The sequence below is a fragment of the Vulpes lagopus genome, chromosome 9, assembly GCF_018345385.1.
Source record: "Vulpes lagopus strain Blue_001 chromosome 9, ASM1834538v1, whole genome shotgun sequence".
Taxonomy (NCBI): domain Eukaryota; kingdom Metazoa; phylum Chordata; class Mammalia; order Carnivora; family Canidae; genus Vulpes; species Vulpes lagopus.
Genome location: NC_054832.1, coordinates 504,221 through 523,800, shown reverse-complemented (window position 1 = coordinate 523,800; position 19,580 = coordinate 504,221). Strand labels below are relative to the sequence as shown.

Here is a 19,580-nt window from a genome sequence, read left to right as displayed (position 1 = left end):
TGCCACTGCTGCGAGGTCTGGGCCCCCTGCCAAGGCCCCAGCACAGGGACACGCAGCTCCGAGCTGCTCTCCCACCCCACATGCACACACATTTGAGATTGTCAGGGGCAGGGACAGGACAGGATGTGGGACCTCAGCTGAGCCTTGCTGGGCGGTGGGAGGTGCGGGGAGGAGCGGACCTCTCCATCAGTCACCGTGGCTGCCTCCCAGGACGTGGCACCCCCAGGAGGTGTGGGCACTGACAGGGCCAGCGGGATGCAGACCCTCTCCCGAGAGCGCCACTAGCACCCCACAACCCCAGCAGGCTGAGGGCAGCCACTCTGGACAGCACTTTATTGATTCCCTCAACCCCTGGGCAGATTGGCACAGGTCCCTGGGCCCTGGCCTGTGCCTGGTCTGCCATTCCCTGAGCAGGGCAGGAGGGAGCCCCATAGGGGCAGAGAGGCCTTCTGGGGGCTCGTAGGAGGCAGTGGAGAGCCAGCCCCCCTCCCCAGCACGCAGGTGGGGGCTGGCCGTGGGCAGTGAGGTGAGGAGGCGGCTGTGAGGACCAGCTGGGGCAGCTCAGGCCCCCGCCACGGGAGCCTCATAGTTGAGCACATAGTAGTCGTGGACGTACATGAGCACGGCCACCGGCTGCCCGATGATGAGTGTCAGCCACACAGCTGCGTTGCCGTAGTTGCCCTGGAAGAAGCGGCTCACTATCCAGGCCAGCGGGATCTGGAGACACGGGCGGAGGTCAGCTGGCCACAGGGATCCGGGGGCGGGGCGGGGGGGCCTGGGGAGGGACGCTCACCTGAGCCATCATGCCGGTGAAGGCCCAGAGGCGGAACATGTGCAGCGGGATGCTCACCAGGTACTGCAACGGGGTGACAGGGCATCAGCCGCGCTCGGCCACACCGCCCAGGGGCGAGGCAGGGGGCCCGCAGAGCGCTCACCTCGTGGAAGAAGGCCGAGGCGAAGAACACCCCTGTCCTGGCCACCCACTTGCTGCTGCCCCGCCGGAGCATGGGCTTGTAGAAGTGCCTGCGGAGGGAGGGGCCGTGGGACGGGTGCCTGGCTCCGGCCCCAGCCGCCCGCCCGCCCCACACCTGCCCACGCCCACCTGAGGCACCACTTGTGCACCGGGATGTTCCAGTTCTGCCAGAAGTAGGTGACCGACTCGGAGTTCCTGGGGGTTGGGAGCAGCGAGTGACGGAGCAGGCCAGGCCCCGCCCAGGCCCCGCCCAGGCCCCGCCCCCGGCACGCCAGGCCCCGGCCACCCACCACCAGTCCCGGTAGAATTCCCGGTCTCCGAACTGCATGAGCTCGGCCACGGCGTTCATGCACGAGTGGAAGAACCAGTAGAAGAAGATGAGCCAGATGAGGTGATTGGGGACCTGCAGGGGGAGGCAGGTGCCAGGCTGCAGAACACGCCCCCCGCCCGCCCCGCCCCGCCCCGCCCCGTCCGGCCGCTCACCGCCAGCTTCAGAAGGCGCTCGATGATGCGGGAGTAATCCATATCCTGCAGAGACAGAGCTCAGCTGGCCCCGCGCCCCGGCCGCCGCGCCCCCCGCCCCGGGAGAACCCCACCACTCACCTTGAAAGGCTTCATGGAGTTCTGGATGGTGGGGACCATCCACTGCAGGGGAGGGCACAGTGTCAGCTCCCTGGCGAGGGAGCGCACCCGCCCCTCCCGCCCCCGCCGCCCCGCCCCAAGTACCTGCTGGATCAATCCCACCTGCAGCTGAGTCAAAAACAGCTGAGGGAGGAAGCAGAGAACACCAGGCTAAGGCCCTGGCCCCTAGCCACTGGCCCGCCCCAAACCCCCCAGCACCTAGCAGCCCCCAAGCCCCCCCAGCCAGCCTCTGTCCTCACCATCTCAAGGAGCCTCCGCAGCAGGAAGCGCTTTCGGATGCGGGGAGAGCGGGGAAAGTTGAGCTCGTAGCACAGAGTAGGGGCAAACAGGAAGTAGTACAGGTCTGCAGGAGGGAGTGAGGGCAGGAGTGAGGCCAGTGCCCGTGGGGGCTCAGGGCCACCCCCGCTGCCCCGGCCCCGGGAGGGCCTCACCTCGGTAGGTCAGGTTGTCCGGGTAGCTCACCATGCGCTGGGCAGCTCCCCCGTTGGCCTTCTTACCTGCGGGAGCTACAGGCAAGTGAGGGACGGTGAGGCCTGGCTGCGGCCCAGGTCTGGACCCCCATGGCTGGTGACCGGAGCGCCGAGGCCCCAACCCCGGGCAGCTGCTCACCAGCCTTGGCCTTGGCCCGTGCCCTCCGCTCTCGGCACCACAGGTTGACGTCCCGGTAGGAGAAGAGCTTGAGGAAGAGGATGGTGTACACCATCAGAGCCAGCACGGAGCCCACTGCGGGAGAGGCAGGCTCAGGCCACAGCCCTCCCACACGGCCCACAGGAGGCCGGGGTCTCTCCTGGAGGCCCCTGGGGCGGGCTGGGGCGAAGGACGCGGCGCACCTGGCGTGATGGACTCGAGCAGCAAGGCCACGGCTGCCGGGAAGCAGAGGATGGTGGCCAGGTTGAGCACGTGCAGCAGCAGCCCAGCCTGCTCCGTCAGGGCACCCTGGGATGGGGGGAGCAGTGCTCAGCCAGTGCGCCCACTCCCTCGGCGAAGGGCCCCCCGGGGGAGGGCCGCCAGGCCTGGGGCACAGCCCCTCCCGGGAGAGCTACTCGCAGCCTGAACCGTAGGCCCAGCGAGGGGAGCCGACCTCTGGGCGGGACAGGGGACCCCGGAACTGCTTACCACCGCCAGGCGCTTCTCCACCTGGAACGCAGCCACGGCAAAGACATTGGCCACTGAGGACGGAAGTGCCCCAGGTTCAGGCGCAGCTCACCCCTGGCCCTCCCCACCCGAGGGCCTCCTTGGCGCCCAGCTCACCAATAACCAGACACAAGGCGGGCCAGCTGTAGGGGTCCTTCAGAAACAGAGACACCACCTGGATGGGATCCACCAGGATGCCGTACCTGGGGACCGGGGGATGAGGGCCTGAGCAGGTGGGGAGGGGCGTCAGGGGCGGGGCCGGGGCCCTGGGGAGGACACTCACTTGATGAGGTTTTCTAAAAATAACCGTGCATTGCTCAAGATCTGCAAGAGAGAGGAAGGGCACAGCCCCATTAGCCCTGGTCACAGGCTGCCCCCCAGCTCCTCTCAGCACCCGGAGGGGCAAGAGCCCTGGGTGTCCAGGCAGCATCCTGTGACCCATCTGACCTGCACACCTCACCCCACACCACTGCAGGGACAGGAAGTCCTGCAGCAGTGCCCCCATCACCCCAACACCAGCAGCACAGATGACCTGTTCCCTAGCAGCGGTCCAGGGCCCCGAGGCCCCAGGATGTCCCACACCCCGGGGAGTGGGGAGAAGCTGACCAGTCCTGGGGGCTAGGCAGCTGAGGCCGGACTGCCCTCTTCCGCTCTCCGAGCCCGGGGCCCATGGCCCCAGCACGGCCCCAGCAAGATGGGCTCCTGAGTCTGGCCCGGGGCTGGGGAATGGCTTCCCTCTGCAGGCCCGAGGGTCTTCTGCTCCACCCCAGAGAGCACAGACCCTGCCGGGTGCCCTCAACTTAGGCCCTGAGCAGGGCTTGCGGCACACTCTGTGGAATAGCGATGCTGGCCAGGGGACACTGCTGGGATCCCTTACCTGGGTGGTCAGGGAAGGCTTCACAAGGAGGTGACACGCAGAGAGACACAGGAGCCCGCCCTCCCCCAGCCACATGGGCCAACCTCCTGCGGGGCACAGATTTGCTGCCACCACGCCCGGTGGTGGCCCCTCCTAGAGCCCACAGCAGGCAGGAGCCGGAGCTGCTGGTGGGCCACGCTGGTGGAGGGAGCGCAGCGCAGCCCCGGCCCCGGGGTGCACATCCCGTCCAGCAGGAGTGCGGTGAGGCAGCAGAGCAGGGGAAAGGTTCTGGGGCTACGCCAAGGGCCGGGCAGGCCCAAAGGGTTGCAGGGAACAGGCAGTGCTGCCAAGTGGCCCAGGGCCTGCCCTCCGTGACTGCCTCTACAAACGCGGCCCATGCAGAAGGTCTCCGGGGTCCAAGGACACATCTGAGGGTCGGACAGGTGTCGGAGCCACTGTCCCCTTGCCCAGCCAGCTTCCCGCCCACCAGACCGCTCCACGGAGCAGAGGGCCATGACAGGAGGATGTGGGTGTGCCAGGAGCCGTTTCCACACGTAACCACAAGCCGCACCCAAGACAGAGGTGCTGATGTCAGGGAAGGGTCAAAGGCCTCTGGCCACATCAGCCGGCGCAGCAGGGGCTGGGCCCAAGGCCCTTGCTGCCCTGCCCCACCTGCCCCACCCTGCGGGCTGCTCCCGGGCCACGAGCACAGCCCCACCCAAGGTGCCAGCAGGCCGGGGCCCCAGCCAGGCCACCCGCGGAGGTGGATGCAGAGGGGCACCTGGGGCCGAGGCCGAGTGTGCTGTCGGGGCCCGGAGCTGCCAGGCTGAGCCCAAGAGCCGTCAGCCTACCCCTGCTCCCCCCGACCAGGCCTGCCAGGGACCCCAGCCCACGAGGACCCCTCGGAACAGAAGAGACTTTCTGGACCCCAAGACCACCCACACCTGCTGTTTCTGGGATTCAACACGGAGGAGAGGCGTGTGGCCCGTGCAGGGACCACCCGGACACCAAAGCTCTGGCGCCTTCCCCCAAGGGCAGAGCCTGTGCCCAGGCAAAGGCCAGCCTCGGGCCGAGGCCCCAGCTGCCACGGGGACACCTGCTCCAGACACCAGCCTACTCACCAGCATCACCACACACCAATTCAGGATCCCACGGTAGTTGCTAAAGCCACTGTCAGAGCTGAACAAAGAATCTTGCAGGCGGTGGCACCTGGTAGGGCGAGAGACAGACACTCACCAGCAGGCACCAGCAGAGCAGTGTGGGCTCCCCCTGTCCCCCGGGCGGTGAGAACCCTGGGCCAGGACCAGGTGTGGGTTCACCTCCCGCCCCCCGAGCCCAGGGGCCCAGCCAAGTCCAGCCCCTCAGCAGCCAGCCTCAGGAGGACCCCAGCCCCTCCCACAGGGCAACTGTTGTCTACTGTAGCCCAGCAGGACCGCCCATGCCCACCCTGCCCACTCTCCCGCCCACATGTCCTACTCCCCTTCCACAATCACGGGGGGGGCCAGGTACGACCAAGCCCTCAGGACCACCCAGAAGCCTGTCCTTCCAGGACAGGAGGACAGCTGGCCCTGCCCAGCCCAGGGCGACAGGGAGCTGGAGCACCGCAGGCCAAGAGCCCATCCGCACTCCCCAGAGGCCCCTGGCGCCACCATGCGTAATGGCTACAGGGGGCGATGGGCTCCGGGGGGCGATGGGCTCCGGGAGCCACAGGCCCAGCCCGCAATTCTGCAGACGTGGGAGCAGCGCCTGGACCTGCCTTGCTCATCAGCCCACCCCACCGCCCAGTGCCCCAAGGGGTCCCCACCTCCAACCACCTCCTCCCCATGCTGGGCCCATGCAGCTCTGAGTGCGCGCGGGGCCCTGGGCCAGCTGAGCACCTGGACACACATGCGCCTTGAGGGCAGGGGCCCGGGCCTCATCCGCTCCCGTAGCCTCCAACTGTTTCTAAAAGAGCGGAACCCGGCCCAGTTCAGCCACAGGGTAAGTACTGTGCTCCCGCCCCGGCCGAAGAGGCAAGAGGGGCCTGATGGCGGCGAGGTCCCCGCAGAAGCAGGAAGAGGAGACCTCGGGACCCACCCAGGAGAGCTCCCACCTGATGGGGAAGGGGAAGCAGAAGCCGCCCGCACATCCCCGCCCGATCCTCAGGGTGACACAGGTAGCAGAAGGGCCACTGGGAGGGACGCCTGGGTGGTTCAGCAGTTGAGTGTCTGTCTTTGACTCAGGGCCTGATCCTGGAGTGCCAGGATCAAGTCCCGCGTCGGGCTCCCCGCACGGAGCCTGCTTCTCCCTCTGCTTGTGTCTCTGCCTCTCTCACTGTGTCTTTCATAAATAAATAAAATCTTTAAAAAAAAAAAAAAAAGGGCCACAGGGTGGCCGGGGCTACCCATAGCCTAGCCACAGCCCAGCCCCTGGGGCGCTCGGCCTGCCCTACCCACCCCAGCTGCCGTGCCACCAGGAAGCCCCACACAGCATTGAGCAAGGCCTCCAGTGTTGTAAGACGTGAGCCCTGGGCCTCCCCTCCCCTCCTGTGAACGCACGTCTCCCCCTCGTGAGGCACCCAGGCAGGACAAGCGGACTCAGGAGGACACAGCGGGGGCCCCGTAGCAGATGTCTCTCAGGGCTGACCCTGCCTCAGTGGCCAGCCTTGCTACGGCTGTGGTCAACACCCAGACGGCCCCACCGGGAGGGAGGGGCTGGGAAGGCTGCGATGCTCCCCGGCACCCCATAGCCAGGGTGGAGGCAAGGCCCGCGCTGCGCACGGCCCACCAGCCTGTCCCGGCCACAGGCCTGGCCTCCTCGTGTCCAGCTCCCAGGTCTGTCTGTCCTGGGCCTTGCGGTGGGACCACTGAGGCCCTCTTCTCCCCGAGTCTCTGCGCCTGCCTTTCTGTGAGGTGAGCAGAGGTCAAGGCCCCACTTCCCAGAGAGCAGTCTCTGGGCCTGACCCCGGGCCAGCCCCTCTGCCGAGTGTGAGCCCATTCACTTTCACTGGAGCCGTCCCAGGGCCACCTCCATCTGCACATCAACATCCATCCAGCGAACATTTCAGGACCCCTTGTCCCCTTTGGGCCGCCAAGACCACGCTGGCTTTATTTTCAGCCACCTCCAAGATGAAAACAGGGCTGGGGAAGGGGTATCATTTTCCAAATCTGACACCAAACAACATCATAAAAACGTGTTCAGATCCCTGCCGTGAGGCTCTGTCCAGCTCGAGGGCTCCCCAACCTGCCCACCCCCACTCCCCAGGCCCTACATGGAGCTCCTCCCACCCCAACCCCAGGCACCCCACTTCCCCACAGGTCAGAGACCCAGGGGAGGAAGCCCACCACCCACCAAAGCCACAAGGTCCAGCCCTGCCGGTACGGCCTGCAGTGGACCAGAGGGCAGACAGCTGGCCTTGCCCTCTCCCCTGCTACCAGCAGCCGCCCACACCCCTGTGCCCTGCAGCCGTCCCACACTTGCTCCCCAGGTCCACCCAGCCAGCACGGTCACTGTAATTCATCACATGTGTCACATCCATCACATCCCCTTTGGGAGGTAGGTGCACGGGGAGAGTTAGGCTTGCCAAAGTTCACCCAGGGACACAGCTCCCAGTGAGGGTCACACCTGAGGACCTCAGGGTCCAGCTCCAGGGCCAGCTATCCTCCCTGCTGCCAGCCTGTCAGCCTGTCAGCACTTCCTTCACCCAGCCTCTGAGCTGACTCCTGGGATACAAGGTGAGGAGGTGGGCCCTCCACATGCTCAGACCCAGGAACAGACACCCTGGGGGGGACCCTGCACGCAGAAGGCTCTGCCTGGAGTGCCCACGAACCAAGGGCCACATGCCCCGGGACAAGGCGCTGTGTGCGGTGCCCCCTCCTTCCCGCCCCATGGCCACACCTTGTCTGGGACACACCCAGGGCCTGACCCACCTGCCCAGGCCCAGGTGAGCAGGAAGTGTAGGGAGGGGAGGAGGCCCGGGCCGGGGAGTAAGGGGGAATGGGGAAACGGAAGGCTGGGGAAGGCACGAGAGCACGTGGCCTGCCTGGCCTGGGGACCAGGAGGGGTGTAATCCCTAATCCCCGCCATCCCGGCCATCTCCAGATCCTCCTCCTGGGGGTCGACCTTGAGTTTGGGGAGACAGGGCTGCACTGGCTCAGCCCAGCTATCAGGAGCACAGGCAAGGCTTCCCGACACCTGGTCCTGTGGAGGCGGGAGGAGCCTGTCCCGCAGTAGCCACTGGGCCCAAAGCCAGCGCCCCCCATCTTACACAAAAGACAAGTCCTGCCACCCCTGGAGGAGATGGTGCTAGCCATGCCCCTGCCTCCTGGACGGCAGTTAGCAGCGGGGGGGGGGGGGGGGGGGGGGGGGGGACTTCGCAGCCTCCCTCACTGGCCCGCAGGGTGGCCGCCTCCTTCTCCTCCTTCTCCTCCTTCTCCTCCTTCCTCTCCTCCTCCTCCTCCTCCTCCTCCTCCTCCTCCTCCTCCTCCTCCTCCTCCTCCGTGCAGCGCCTGCGGCGCCTGCAGACTCTGGGCTTGACCTTTGCCCACGCGGCTCAGTGCTGAGATTACCTTATCTCCAGGTGGACTGTGAGCACCCCGAGGGCACGGACCCCAGCTGCCCTCACCCCCCTCTCGCCATGGTGAAGAAAGCCTCTCTTCCTACCGAGACAGCAGATCCTGGCAGGCACACTGGCCAACCCCCCACTTCCTCCGTGCTAACCTGTAGCCCCAAAGGCACTCCCCACGCCAAAGCCCCCGAGGCCCCCTGGGCCAGAGCGGAGGTCAGCAGCGGGAGGACGAGGCTGGAGGTGGCAGAGGGAGGCCGTGGCCAGCTTCCAGGAGGGAGCGCTGCCCCGGCCAAGTGCGACCCGCTCCCCACGCCTGCCCGCCAGCCCCCCAGCTACACAGGCTGCCCCACCGGTGGGCAGAGCCCGACTCTGCCCCGCAAGGCCACCTCTGCTAACATGAGCAGGGCCCCGGGCCAGCCGAGCTCTGGGTGAGGGGGGCCCCAGGAACACACCCCTGGGGACGGCGGGCAGGACCAGACGGCCGCTCAGGGGGCCGCCCCAGCAAGCCCCAGCAAGCCCCGAGGGCCTCCCCGGCCTCCTCTCCTCGCGCACGGGGACCGGCCGGGCGCCCCCGGGGTGCGCGGAGGGGCGCCTGGAGGCGGGGCGCTTCCACCTGGTGACCTTGGCGGGTGGCGCTCCGGTCCGTGCCTCAGTTCCCCCGCGGGGCCAGGGCACACCTGCCCACGCCCAGTCGGGGAGCGCCCGGGCACTCGGAGGGCCCGGACAGGGGTCGGCGCTCAGGGCTGAGGGAGAGGCGCGTCGCTACCTCAGGTCCCAGTGGCTGCCGCCCGCGTCGGAGCCGCGGCTCTCGTCCTTGTCGGCGGCCGGCGCGTCGCCCTCGGGGCCCGCGGCCCGCACCTCGTCTTCCGCCGCCGCGGGCCCGCCGCCGCTCTGGCTCGAGGGCCGCGAGCCCGTCCTCCGGCGCCGGGAGCCGCCCGCGCCGCCGCGGTCGCCCATGGCCTCAACCCGCACCCTGTCCCGGCAGAGTCGTGGCCCGCCGGGCTCGCAGCACCCAAGGCCCGCGGCCCCGCCTCCAGCCCTTCGGCCAACGGCCGCCACCGCCCCCTGCCGGCCGCCGTAGCCCGCGCGCTGGCCCGGGCCGCCAATCAGCGCGCGCCCTCCGGGCCGTCGGGGAGCGCGGGCGCGTCGCTCTGGGAGCCGCTCACTGGCCGGCCGCGGCGGCGCGCGCCTATTTGTAGTCCGCGGGCGCGCGGGGCACGCTGGGAGTCGTGGTCGCCCCGCGCGCGGCACCCTGGGAGTCGTGGTCGCCCCGCGCGCGGCACGCTGGGAGCGGGGTCGCCCGGGACGCGGGGAGGACAGGGTTCGGGGGTGCGGCCCGTGACGCAGCCTCCTCCCCGCGGGCCGCGGCGCCTCCGCGGAGCTTCCCCGGCCGCTTCCCCGCTGCTCATCCCTCGGGAAACGCAGGGGTGCGCCACTGCTCAGCCAGGCGCGGAGCCCGGGGCGTAATCGTTTCCGAGGGCCCTCCGGGGTTAGCGTCCGCCTGGGCGGGCCGGGCGGGCCGGGGCGCGGGACTCGCCTTCTGCTCCACCCAGCGTGTGGGTCCCGAGCGCACGTCGGGGAGCCCTCTAGTTAGCACCTGCTTTTCCTCGGCTGAGGTTGTCCACACAAGCGCCAGACCGAAAGATGGAGCAGGACAGAGGCCCAGGCCCCGGTCCCTGGGACGCCCGCCCTGCCCGGTGGCTCCACAGCCCCGGGCCCCGCGGGCACAGGGACTCCCCGCCCGGGGTGGCCCCTCCCGCAGGCTTGCGGGGCCGCCATCCTTTCCACCCAGGCTAGTTTTGCCAGGGCCTGGGGAGCCTGGAGACCCAGCGGCTCCCGTGTCTCGCACGACTGCGAGGTGGCAAGTGCGCCTCCCTCCCACCTTAGCTTAACACGCCTCTGTGCGTGGGGCTTGGAGTGAGAGCATCCTGGATTTCGGGGTGCGAGGCTTTCCTGGGGGCTCAGCCAGGTTTACCCAGCAGCAAAACTCCATTAGCCATTCATGCCCGAGCTGAGCAAGGCCAGAAGAGCGCCTCTCTAGAAGCAAATACACCGAGAGTGTCGGCCTGCGGTTAGCGGCGTCTTCGTGCGGACTGGCCGCCGCCTTCATCACGGTGTCTGGGCCCTCGGAGACACGTCCCTATTGCCACTGGGCCATCGGGACTGATAGCCCGGCATCCGAACCTGGCAGGCGGGGGCTACCGGGCCGTGTCTTCCAGTGACCCGCCCCAGGGGCTGCGGGCCTGGGCAGGAGAGCCCCTGCCACGTGCCTGCGCCGCCCACCTGCTCTCCCCTCCAGTCCTACAGACCTCGGCGCCTGTGCACCAGCTGGCCCGCGCCAGGCTGCGCTAGGCCTTGCCGAATGCTGGTCCCGAGCGAAGGTGAACAAAGGGGTGTCCTCGCGGGCGCCCGCAGCGTAGGAGTGTGCCCCGGGAGCGCTGCCACGCGCGCCCACGGTCCCCGCGTGCCCTCTGGCTGCGCCGTACTTCCAGTGCGGAGCCCAGAGCCACGGGGCCCGCCCCGGCTGTCGGGGAAGACTGAGGACCCAGGCTCCCGGTCGGCCTCGGACGAGCGCAGCGGCCAGGAAGCGGGAACCGTGAGGCTGGAAGCGGCCGCCCGCGTGCACGGCCGGCTCCAAGCCGTTCTTTGGCAAGTGGCAGCAGGAGTGAAGCGACCGGAGTGGACGAGGCACCACCGGGAGGAGCAGCCCCGCGGGGCCCCGGCCGGGCCGTCGAGGCTCGGGCGCCGAGCGGGGCGCGCGGGGAGCCGGACAGCGAGGCGCGGGGCAGGCGCGGGCTGCGGGAGCACCGATGAGGAGGAGCCTCGGCGCCGGGGCGGGGCCTGCGCCGCGTGGGCGGGGCCTCGGGAGGAGTTGTGGGCGCCCGGCCCCCCCCCCCCCGCGGCCCCAGTCACCTCGGGGGAGGGGCAGGCTCGCCGGAGGCGGGGTGCCTGGCGACCCGGGCGCGAGAGGGCCGCTCCGCTGCCCGCGCCGCACCTGCGCAGGGGCCAGAGGTCGGGCCTCGCCGGCGGGCGCCTAACACGGGGGGGGGGGCCAGCGGGCAGACCCGGCTCGGGATGCAGGGTCCTGTCCGTGGAGATTATGGGGACTGAGGGACAGGCCCGGGGAGGCAGGTCCCGCCCTTCCACCCCAGGGCCCCCCGGGGGCCTGCAGAAGCAGAGACCTCTGGTCCACATCCAGGAGCTGGCAAGGGAGGAGCGCTCCTCCGGCCTGGACACTCCCCGGGGTGTGACTTCAGGGGCGGGGCGGGTGGGTAGTGGGGAAGGGCTGCTGTCAAAGGCGGGCCTCGGGTAAGCTGTCCTCCCTGAGGCTGATTCTTCCTACAAAGCCTTCCCCAGCCTGGGGACAGTGAAAGGTCCAGGACATTGACCTCTCCCTGGAACAGGGGCTTTCACTCCAGAGGTTTCCACAGGCTCCTAGTGCTCCCCAAAGAGGGCGCCCACCTCCGCCTGAGCCCCACCCTGAGCAACCTACAGGCTTACCTGGGCCGTCCACCCTGATGAAATCTGGGCAGACCTGTCTCCTGCCAGGGTTCACACAGCTTGCTCTGGGATGACCTGGTTTGAGGGCATGTCTCCAAAGACTCTAGGCCCCTCAGCTCATACCTGCCTACCTGGGTATCAGGAGGCATTGCTAGGGCAGGCGACCCTGTCCCCGGGCTGCCCCTGACCAGCCCAGGTCCTGCCCCTCACCTCAGTTTGGTTCATCCTGTCTAGAGCTCAAGAGCTGTGAGTGGCTGTGGAAGCCCCTCGGTCACCTGAGTGGCACCTCCCCAGAACCAGCATGGGTCAGCTGTCCCTGGAGGCCTCCTCACACTGCAGGGGTCAGGATGTGGGCAGCACAGAGCAGGAAGGGGCTAGACCTTGCACCTTCTGCTGTCCCCCTTTTTTCCACTGGCATTGAGGAAGGGTCGTTGGTGGCCTGTCAGCCCCGAGGGGCAGCAGGAGCCCCTGCAGGGAGAGTAGGCCAGAGGTCCGCAGGCCCTGCTGTACCGACTCAGGTGAGTCTAGGTCACTTCTGGGCTGGGCCTGACCTCAGGCAGGAGACCTTTGGCTCCCTCAGCTCCTGGCACAGGGTGGATTAACCTGCCACTGGACAAATGCCAGCTGCTTTGCTTTCAGGGGAGTCCTCCCATGCCTCGGCCTGCCAAGCCGGCCCTCCTGGCAGGATGAAGACAGCCCTCTCCCGAGAAGGGACACTGGCACGCCTGACACAGGCAGTGAGCTGCCCCCGGGGCTGCACGGGCAGGCTGCCATTGCCAGCGCCCGGCCTGCACCGGCCCTGCCGGGACGCAGCAGGACTGGACAGACGGCCCTCCGACATCCCAGCGCCCCTGTAGGCCCAGCGCTGCAGACATCAACCCGACACTCCAAGTTCTATCAAGAGTGGCATTTATTCTCCTCGTGGAGGTGCGGCGCTCCGGGGAGCTGGTGCTATTGTGCTTAGGAAGGAGGTCTGTCCGTCCGTCCGTCTGTCCGGCCGGCCCAGCCCCAAACGGGGGCGGAAGAGGGGCGCGGCCCGAGTAAAAATCCCGGCCTGTTCCGGGTGGGAGTATGTACAAGGCGGCGGGGCGCAGGCGGGGGTGGGGGCGGGGCAGGCCGGCGGCCGCAACCCCCACCCGAGGGCCCCCGCATCTCGGGCCCTACTCGTAGAATCAGTACAAAATAGGTGCTACCTAAACGTTCCTTCTACCTGAATTCGCTAAGTCGGTTATTGTGCTGCTTAGTTATGGGGGCGGGAGGGGGCCCATGGCTTTCCACGGCGGCGGGGTGTAGGGAGAAGCGGGAGGCCCTGGCCGGCCCATGGCCCTCTGGCCTTCTCCTTAGGTAGGTAGACAGGCGTGTGGGGATGGGGCGGGGCGCCTGTGTGTGCGTGTGCATGCGGGTGTGCCCAGCACAGGAGGGCAGGCCCCCGCTTGGGAGCTGTGTGGACACGGGGCTGTGGTATAGAGGGTTTTGGATATGGGCCCTGCTGGGCTGGGCCCTCAGTCCGCTCCGGTGGGTGCAGCTGGGTAGCAGCTTGGCGCCCAGTGGGATGGGGCTGACCAGGCCATACACTCCAGCGTGCACCTTTTGTCTGGCCTGGGGCCCTGGCCCCACACAGCAGAGCCCGGGAGGCCAGAAGATGGAAGGACTGAGAGTCGGTGGTATGGGTGGCCCTGCTCATGCTGGGCCTTGGGGCCCTGGGTCTGTGCCACCTGAGCTGAGAACACCAGGTGCAAGTCAAAGGTCGAGCCCAGTTGCACCCAGCACTGGCCCCGGGCTGGGGCGGGGAAGAGGTAAGGGGGATGCAGGGCTGGGTCTAGGGACCAGGCCTTTCTCTGCAGATGCAGCCCTCCTTGGCCCACCCAAACCTGCTGGACCCCTGTCACCCACATGCACCCCCTGCAGGTCGCTGCATCCCTGGCCGACTCTGCAGCGGGCCTGGCACATGGTAGGTGCCCAATGAACAGTCCGTCGGTGGGTGATGGATGACTGAAGGAGGGGTCTCGGGCGCAACCGCCCTGCCCCTGCCCCTGGAGCCATTACACCCGCAGGGCTCTGCCGTGGGGGGGAGGGAGGAGGGGGAAAGAAAGTCTGCGCGTCCGGCCCCGCGCAATGTCCCTGATCTAGGGGCCTATGGGGTGGGTAGGGCAGGGGGATACCTGATTCTCAGTAACTCTAGAGGCGGCGGCAGCTTCGCATGCAGTGCGCATTATTGCTCTATAGTCGGCGTCGGACTAACTAAGGGACAGGAAGCGGGCAGCCCCGGGAAGGGACGGGAGGGGGTGGGGCTGCATGCAGTGACGTCACAAAGGCGGCGGCCAATGGGGCGGGCCCTTGGGGCGGGGTCGCCGCCGAGGCTTTGGCATAGACGGGCGAAAGTTGGCAACCGAGTGGGGGCGGGGCCCAGGGGGCGGGGCCCAGGGGGCGGGGTTCAGGGGCGGGGAAGGTGACCCCGGACGTCCCGAGCCCCCGGCGTCGGCGGGAAGGGTGGGGGCCTCAGCGCCCCTTCCCCGACCCGAGTGCAATCCGTTCATAAATAAAACGTACAAATACAGAAAGAGAGAAACCCGACGCATCCGCAACCCCCCCAGGGGGCTTTACCCGCAAAGCGAATAGAGAGGTGTGTGATGGGCCGTGCCCAGGCCTGCCTGCCGGGCCGGGCTCCGGCCTCCCGCACCGAGGGCCCGGGGACGAGGGGGGGGGGCCCGGGGCGGGGGCGCTGGGGTCTGAGGAGGTCGGATAAGTCCATGCGATTCGATATGCGTCATTATTATTCGTTATGAAGGACAGAGCCCGGGACGCTGGGCTGGAAGAATTCGGATTTGGCAGAGGATGCGAGGATGCGAGGGCGGGAGAGCGGGGCGGCCGGGACCCAGGCCCCGGAGCGGCCCCGAGGGAGAGGGTGCCGCCGCCCGCCTCTCTCCCGTCCCCAGCGCGTCTGTCCCCCCCGGGGCTCCGCGGAGGCCGAGGAGCAGGGCCGCCTCCGCAGGACCCCCTCCCGCTCCTCCCCCCGCCTGCTCCCCGGACGTCTAGGCCGCAGGCCTGGCCCTTGGAAGGCTTGGAAAGGGGTGGGGAAGACCTGAGTCTCTGCGGCGCGACCCAGGGGCGCAGAGGAGGGAGGGGGGTGCTCCCCACCTCACCCCACCCCGGTCTTCAGAGACCTAACTCGGAGATGAGGTTCGGTTCGGGGTCTCCTCGACCCTATTGCTGGGAAAAAGCCTGGGGCACCCTGGAGGGGAAGGGAGGGGGGTCGGGGTGGGTCTCCCCTCAGGACCCTATTGCTTGAAGGGGCCGACAAGGCCCCCGGCGGGCGGGGCGGGGCCGGGCCCCCTCCCTCTATTGCTGTGAGGAGGGGCCCGCCCTCCGGCCCCTCCGCCCGGGCGCTGGCGGAGACTTCCCTGGGGGCCCGTATTGCTGAGAGCCGACCGGCTGGGCTGGCGTTGGCACCGCCGCCCTAGGCCTGCACGGGACCGAGCTGCGGCGAGGCGGCGGGCGCCTGGGCCGCGGGGCCGCCGCCGCCAGCGCCGCCCTTGAAGCACGCAGACTCGTAGTGCTTGTTGAGATAGGACTTGAGCGCGAAGCTCTTCTTGCAGCGCTTGCACTGGAAGTGCTTGAAGGCCGAGTGCGTCTGCATGTGCGCGCGCAGGTTGGAGCGGTCGGCGAAGGCCTTGCCGCAGTGCGCGCAGCCGAAGGGCTTCTCGCCCGTGTGGGAGCGCATGTGGCCCTGCAGCAGCCAGGGCCTCGAGAAGGCCTTGCCGCACACGCCGCACTTGTGGCGCAGGTCGTGCGTGAGCAGGTGCATGGCCATGGCCGGCATGGACACGTACACCTTGCCGCACGTCGGGCAGCGCCGCGCCAGCTGACTGTCCAGGCTGCGGTGCGTCTGCTTGTGGCGGCTCAGGTTCGACGACGTGGCGTACGTCTTCCCGCACTCGCCGCACGCGTGCCGGCCCCCCGCGCCGCCGGCCCCGGGCCCCGCGCGCGCCTCCGCGCTCACCCCCGCGCGCGCGCCGCCGCGGCCCCCGGCGCCCGCCCCCGCGCCGCGCGCGCCCGCGCCGGCCCCGCCCCCCCCGCCGTCGCCGTCGGGAGCCGCGGCCGAGGCCGTGGAGGGGGCGGCGGCGTTGGCGGCCTTGCGGCGCGAGCGCCCGTCGGTGATGAAGAAGGCGTCAGCCGCGTAGCCCTCGCTGACGGCCGCGTCGCCGTTGATGTAGCCGCCCGCGGCCGTGGCCAGCTCGGGGCGCGGGGTGGGGGGCGGTGCCGAGCCCGCGGCCGCCGGGCCCAGTTCTCCGCGCACGGCCGCGGCGTACATGGGCTCCGGGGACGGCCCCTTGAGCAAGGCCGCCTCCGCATCGCCATCGTAGACGGAGGCGGGCCCCGCGTAGTCGTTGAGGTATCCTGGGGGCCGGGCGGACAGACAGGCAGGCAGACAGAGGGAGGGGGCAGCGGGCAGCGGGCAGCGGGCAGCGGGCAGCGGGCAGCGGGCAGCGGGCGGGACACACGGGGTCCGGGAAGGAGCAAACAGGAAGAAGGACAAAGGAGAAGAGGCCGGGGACCGCGGGGCACGGAGCACGGAGGGGGGGGGGTGGAGAGAAGAGAGGACAGATGAGACCGGGCCGGCTCCGCCCCCGCCGCCCGCCCCACCCGCGCAGGGGGAGGACAGAGGCGCATCCTCGGGCGCGGCTGCCCCCCTTCCGCGGAGCCTCAAGGTCAGGGGGGAGGGGCGGCGCTTCCCTCGCCCTTCCTCCTCCACCCCTCCTCCCCCTCGGGTTCTCCCCACTTCAGCAGTTTTCCCTGATTATGCAACACACTGCGGACCCGCAGCGCACAAAGCCGGGACCGCCCACCAAGGGACCCCGTCGCTCCTGCCTCTCGGGGTTCCCACCTGCTCTTCCCCTCGGCACCTAGAACTCGTGCCCGGGCTGGATGCTGCCCCTCGTTGGCCCCCGAGCCGCCCCCCCCCCTTCACGGGCCCTGAAGACTTCTCCCTCCGGCAGCCCCTCCCACCCGGTAGAACCTCCTTCCTGCCGCCCAGGTGTCTCCTCTTCCTCACTGGACCGGACCCCCCTTCCCGCTCCAGCCCGGTCTCCCTCCTTCCACTCTACTTCTTCGCCCACTCCCTTCGGTCATCCCGCACCCTCTGGGCCCTCCCTCGTTCCACATAGCCCTCTTCCCCCAGGCCCTAACCCTTTGTCGGGGCCTTCCCAAGCCTCGGGCGGGCAGGCGGGTGGGTGACCGGGGAGTGCCAGGGCACCCAGCAGGGGACACCTTCACTGAGGCAAGCTGCAGGGAGGCAGCATCATTCAAGCCGATAACCGCAGTTGTTCTCAAGGCACAAGATGGATCTCACAACCTCAAAGTCACAGATGCACACACCACACGATGCAGCCTCTGGCTTCTCCAGGGTTACACCCAACCTCCCAGCCACCGTCAGCCCTGGAGTGTCCTCAAAGGGGTGGGCTGCACGCTGATCCCAGCCCAGCACCGACTCATGCAGGGTCACACATGCAGCCACCCAGGACACACTCTCAGCCAGGGTCGCCAGTCACATGGGTGCACAGCGGCCTCAGAGTCACATGGTCCCATGTAGTGGCACACAGGCAGGCACACACTCATACAGGGTCACACACAAGCGCACACAGTCACATGGCCGCACGCAGTCACATGGGCGCACACAGGCTCACACACAGGCTCAGGTCACACTTGTTCTATCACCCCAGGCCGCCGCTGGCACTCCCAGCCCTCTTGCCTGCATGCTAACAGTTGTCCTTGAACTTGAGCAACCTTACACAAAGAGCCTCCCCCTGATTCCAGCACTTGGGACCTCCCTATGTACAGCCCTCCTGCCCACATCCTCCTGCCTGACCCCGGCTGCAGGGGAAATACTGCTGCTTCTCTGCTGACACCCTAGTCCTGACAGGTGGCGGCCCCCACTGGACCCATGCCTACTCCCAGGCACTCGCAGCACTCGGCTGACTCTAGCCAAAAAAAAGACAGGATGATGCCGAGGAAGGCCCAGGCTTCTGGGTGTGGGTCTGCACGCATGACAGGTCCCGTCATATCAGCCAGGTGTCCGTACGACCGCATCTGTCCCCGCATGGTCAGGGTGTGGGTCGGTGTGTACCTTCGGGCACTTCCTGTTCCCGTCCCTTGTTCCCCACCTCCTCTCCCGCATTGGCACTCTCCTTGCCCGGCGGCCGTGGCCCTGCTCTGGCCTGCCTCTGCGTTCCCCTCTCCCCACCCTCCTCCACAGTCCAGCTTCAGCCTCCCTCTCCCTCTGGTTCTGGTTCCTCGGGTCTATTTCCCGGGGCCCCTGCCCCTTGCCTCCCCAGTACTCTGGTCCTCTGCCCCCTCCAGCACTGCCCTGGGCCCCTTGCCGTCCCCAGCCTCAGCCCAGCTCGCACCTTTCTCGTGCAGTCGCACTCCGAGGTCGCTGCGGGCGCGCCCGTAGGAGCTCTCGAGGTCCGCCGAGGAGAACGTGTCAAGTTTGACCTTCTTGACCAGGAAGGACCTGGGCATGATTCCTGCGGGGCTCCGGCGCTGCGGGCCTGCGGAGCCGGGGCGCGGGGGGGCTGCGGCCGCGGCGGGGCCCCGTCACCATCCGAGGAGCGGCGGAGGCAGCACGGGTCCCCACTCTGGCCTCTGGATGCTGCCGCTGGAGTGCCGTCCTCTCTCCTCCTGCCTGCCTGCCCTGCGTTTCCTCCTCTGCTTCTCCGGATTCCTCCTCTTTTCCTTCCTTCTCTTCTCTTCTTCTCTTCTCTTCTCTTCTCTTCTCCTCTCTTCCTTCCTTCCTTCTTTCCTTCCTTCTTTCCTTCCTTCCTTCCTTCTTTCCTTCCCTCCTCTGGTCCCGGCTTCCCAGCCCGCAGTGCCGCCCCTGGACAGGCGGGGGAGGAGGCCGGGGGGTGGGGGGTGGGGAAGGGGGGAGCGGCTCCGTCCCGAGCCCGGAGGCTGCGAGTGGGTGCAGGGCTGGCCCGGCTCCGCGGCCCCCTTCCCCTCCCCCCCCACCGCCGCGGCGGAGCCTCAGTCAGCGACCCCCCATGCCCCTGGGGGTGGAGGCGCCGGGCCCGGAGAACGCGGCGGCGGCGGCGGCGGCGGCGGGAGCGCCAGCAGCTTCAGCACCGCGGCCAGCGCCGGCCCGGCCAGCACCTCGGCCAGCGACCGGGCGCGCTCAGCCCGGCGGGCGGCGGGGGGCGGGCCGCGGGGGCTCGGCCGCCGGGCGGGGGTCCTCGGCGGGGGTCTCTGGGAGCCTTGCTTTATTGTTCTGCAGCCGGAGCGAGCGGCGGCGGCGGCGGCGGCGGCGGCGAGCGGGGGGCGGGGGTCCTCGGGGGGAGGGGTGCGCAGGGAGGGCGGGCCGAGGGAAGGAGAGAGGGAGGGACGGGGGCTCCGGGGGCGGGGCTCGGCGCTCGGACAGCTCCTGGCCCGGCCTCCTGCGCCCGCGGCCGCCTCTGCCTGCGGCCGGGCCCAGCCTCTGGCTTTTAAAGCCCGGGAGCTGCGGGAGGGGGAGGGCGGGGAGGGAGGAGAAGCCGGCGGAAATGGCTTCGCTGGGCCGGGCCCGGCCAGGGTCTCCTGGGAGGGGTCTTGGGGATGCCGCGGCCCCCGCCCGTGTGGACTTCCCCCGAGCAGCTTCGGGAATGGAGGCCTGGCGGTCTGCGGCATTGTCGTGCGTGGGGGGAGAGGTGGAAACAGGCCTGGGACTCATGAGCCGCAGCCCGGAGAGCTAGTGGGGAGGGACGCAGGGCGGATCCCAGCCCCGGCCCGCCCGCCTGGCTTTCGGGTCTGGAGGCTGGGGACCTCGGGGGGCGGGGGCGGGGGCGGGGGCGAGAGGCCGGAGAGCGGGTGCTGAGGCAGCGGAAGCGCAGTGTGGAAGCGCTGCGCGCGCCGCGTGCCGCAGTGTCTCCCTGCCACTCGGTCACCCGGGCTGACCCCGT

At 69.1% G+C, this 19,580-nt stretch overlaps 2 protein-coding genes across 6 annotated transcripts; both read right to left on the bottom strand.

Annotated features, from left to right (window-relative positions):
- Positions 1-319: 319 nt before the first annotated feature.
- DGAT1 (diacylglycerol O-acyltransferase 1) lies at positions 320-9,316 on the bottom strand. 5 transcript variants are annotated; one of them, XM_041768753.1, is made up of 17 exons: positions 8,918-9,316; positions 4,727-4,814; positions 3,033-3,073; positions 2,867-2,952; positions 2,732-2,784; positions 2,446-2,551; positions 2,225-2,338; positions 2,047-2,121; positions 1,855-1,958; positions 1,700-1,738; positions 1,577-1,618; positions 1,457-1,501; positions 1,264-1,376; positions 1,103-1,168; positions 936-1,023; positions 794-856; positions 320-717 (listed from the first exon to the last, which is right to left on the bottom strand). In XM_041768753.1, the coding sequence occupies exons 1-17, from the start codon at positions 9,106-9,108 to the stop codon at positions 562-564; spliced, it is 1,470 nt and encodes a 489-aa protein (XP_041624687.1). In that variant the 5' UTR covers positions 9,109-9,316; the 3' UTR covers positions 320-561. The 5 variants fall into 5 exon arrangements, with proteins under 5 accessions (XP_041624687.1, XP_041624688.1, XP_041624685.1 ...); XM_041768754.1 differs by lacking the exon at positions 2,732-2,784 and having other exon boundaries at positions 2,867-2,903; XM_041768751.1 differs by lacking the exons at positions 4,727-4,814; positions 8,918-9,316 and adding an exon at positions 3,627-4,720 and having other exon boundaries at positions 2,867-2,903.
- A 3,228-nt stretch (positions 9,317-12,544) lies between these two features.
- SCRT1 (scratch family transcriptional repressor 1) lies at positions 12,545-19,092 on the bottom strand. Its single transcript, XM_041768822.1, has 2 exons — positions 18,057-19,092; positions 12,545-16,050 (listed from the first exon to the last, which is right to left on the bottom strand). The coding sequence occupies exons 1-2, from the start codon at positions 18,169-18,171 to the stop codon at positions 15,110-15,112; spliced, it is 1,056 nt and encodes a 351-aa protein (XP_041624756.1). The 5' UTR covers positions 18,172-19,092; the 3' UTR covers positions 12,545-15,109.
- Positions 19,093-19,580: the final 488 nt, after the last annotated feature.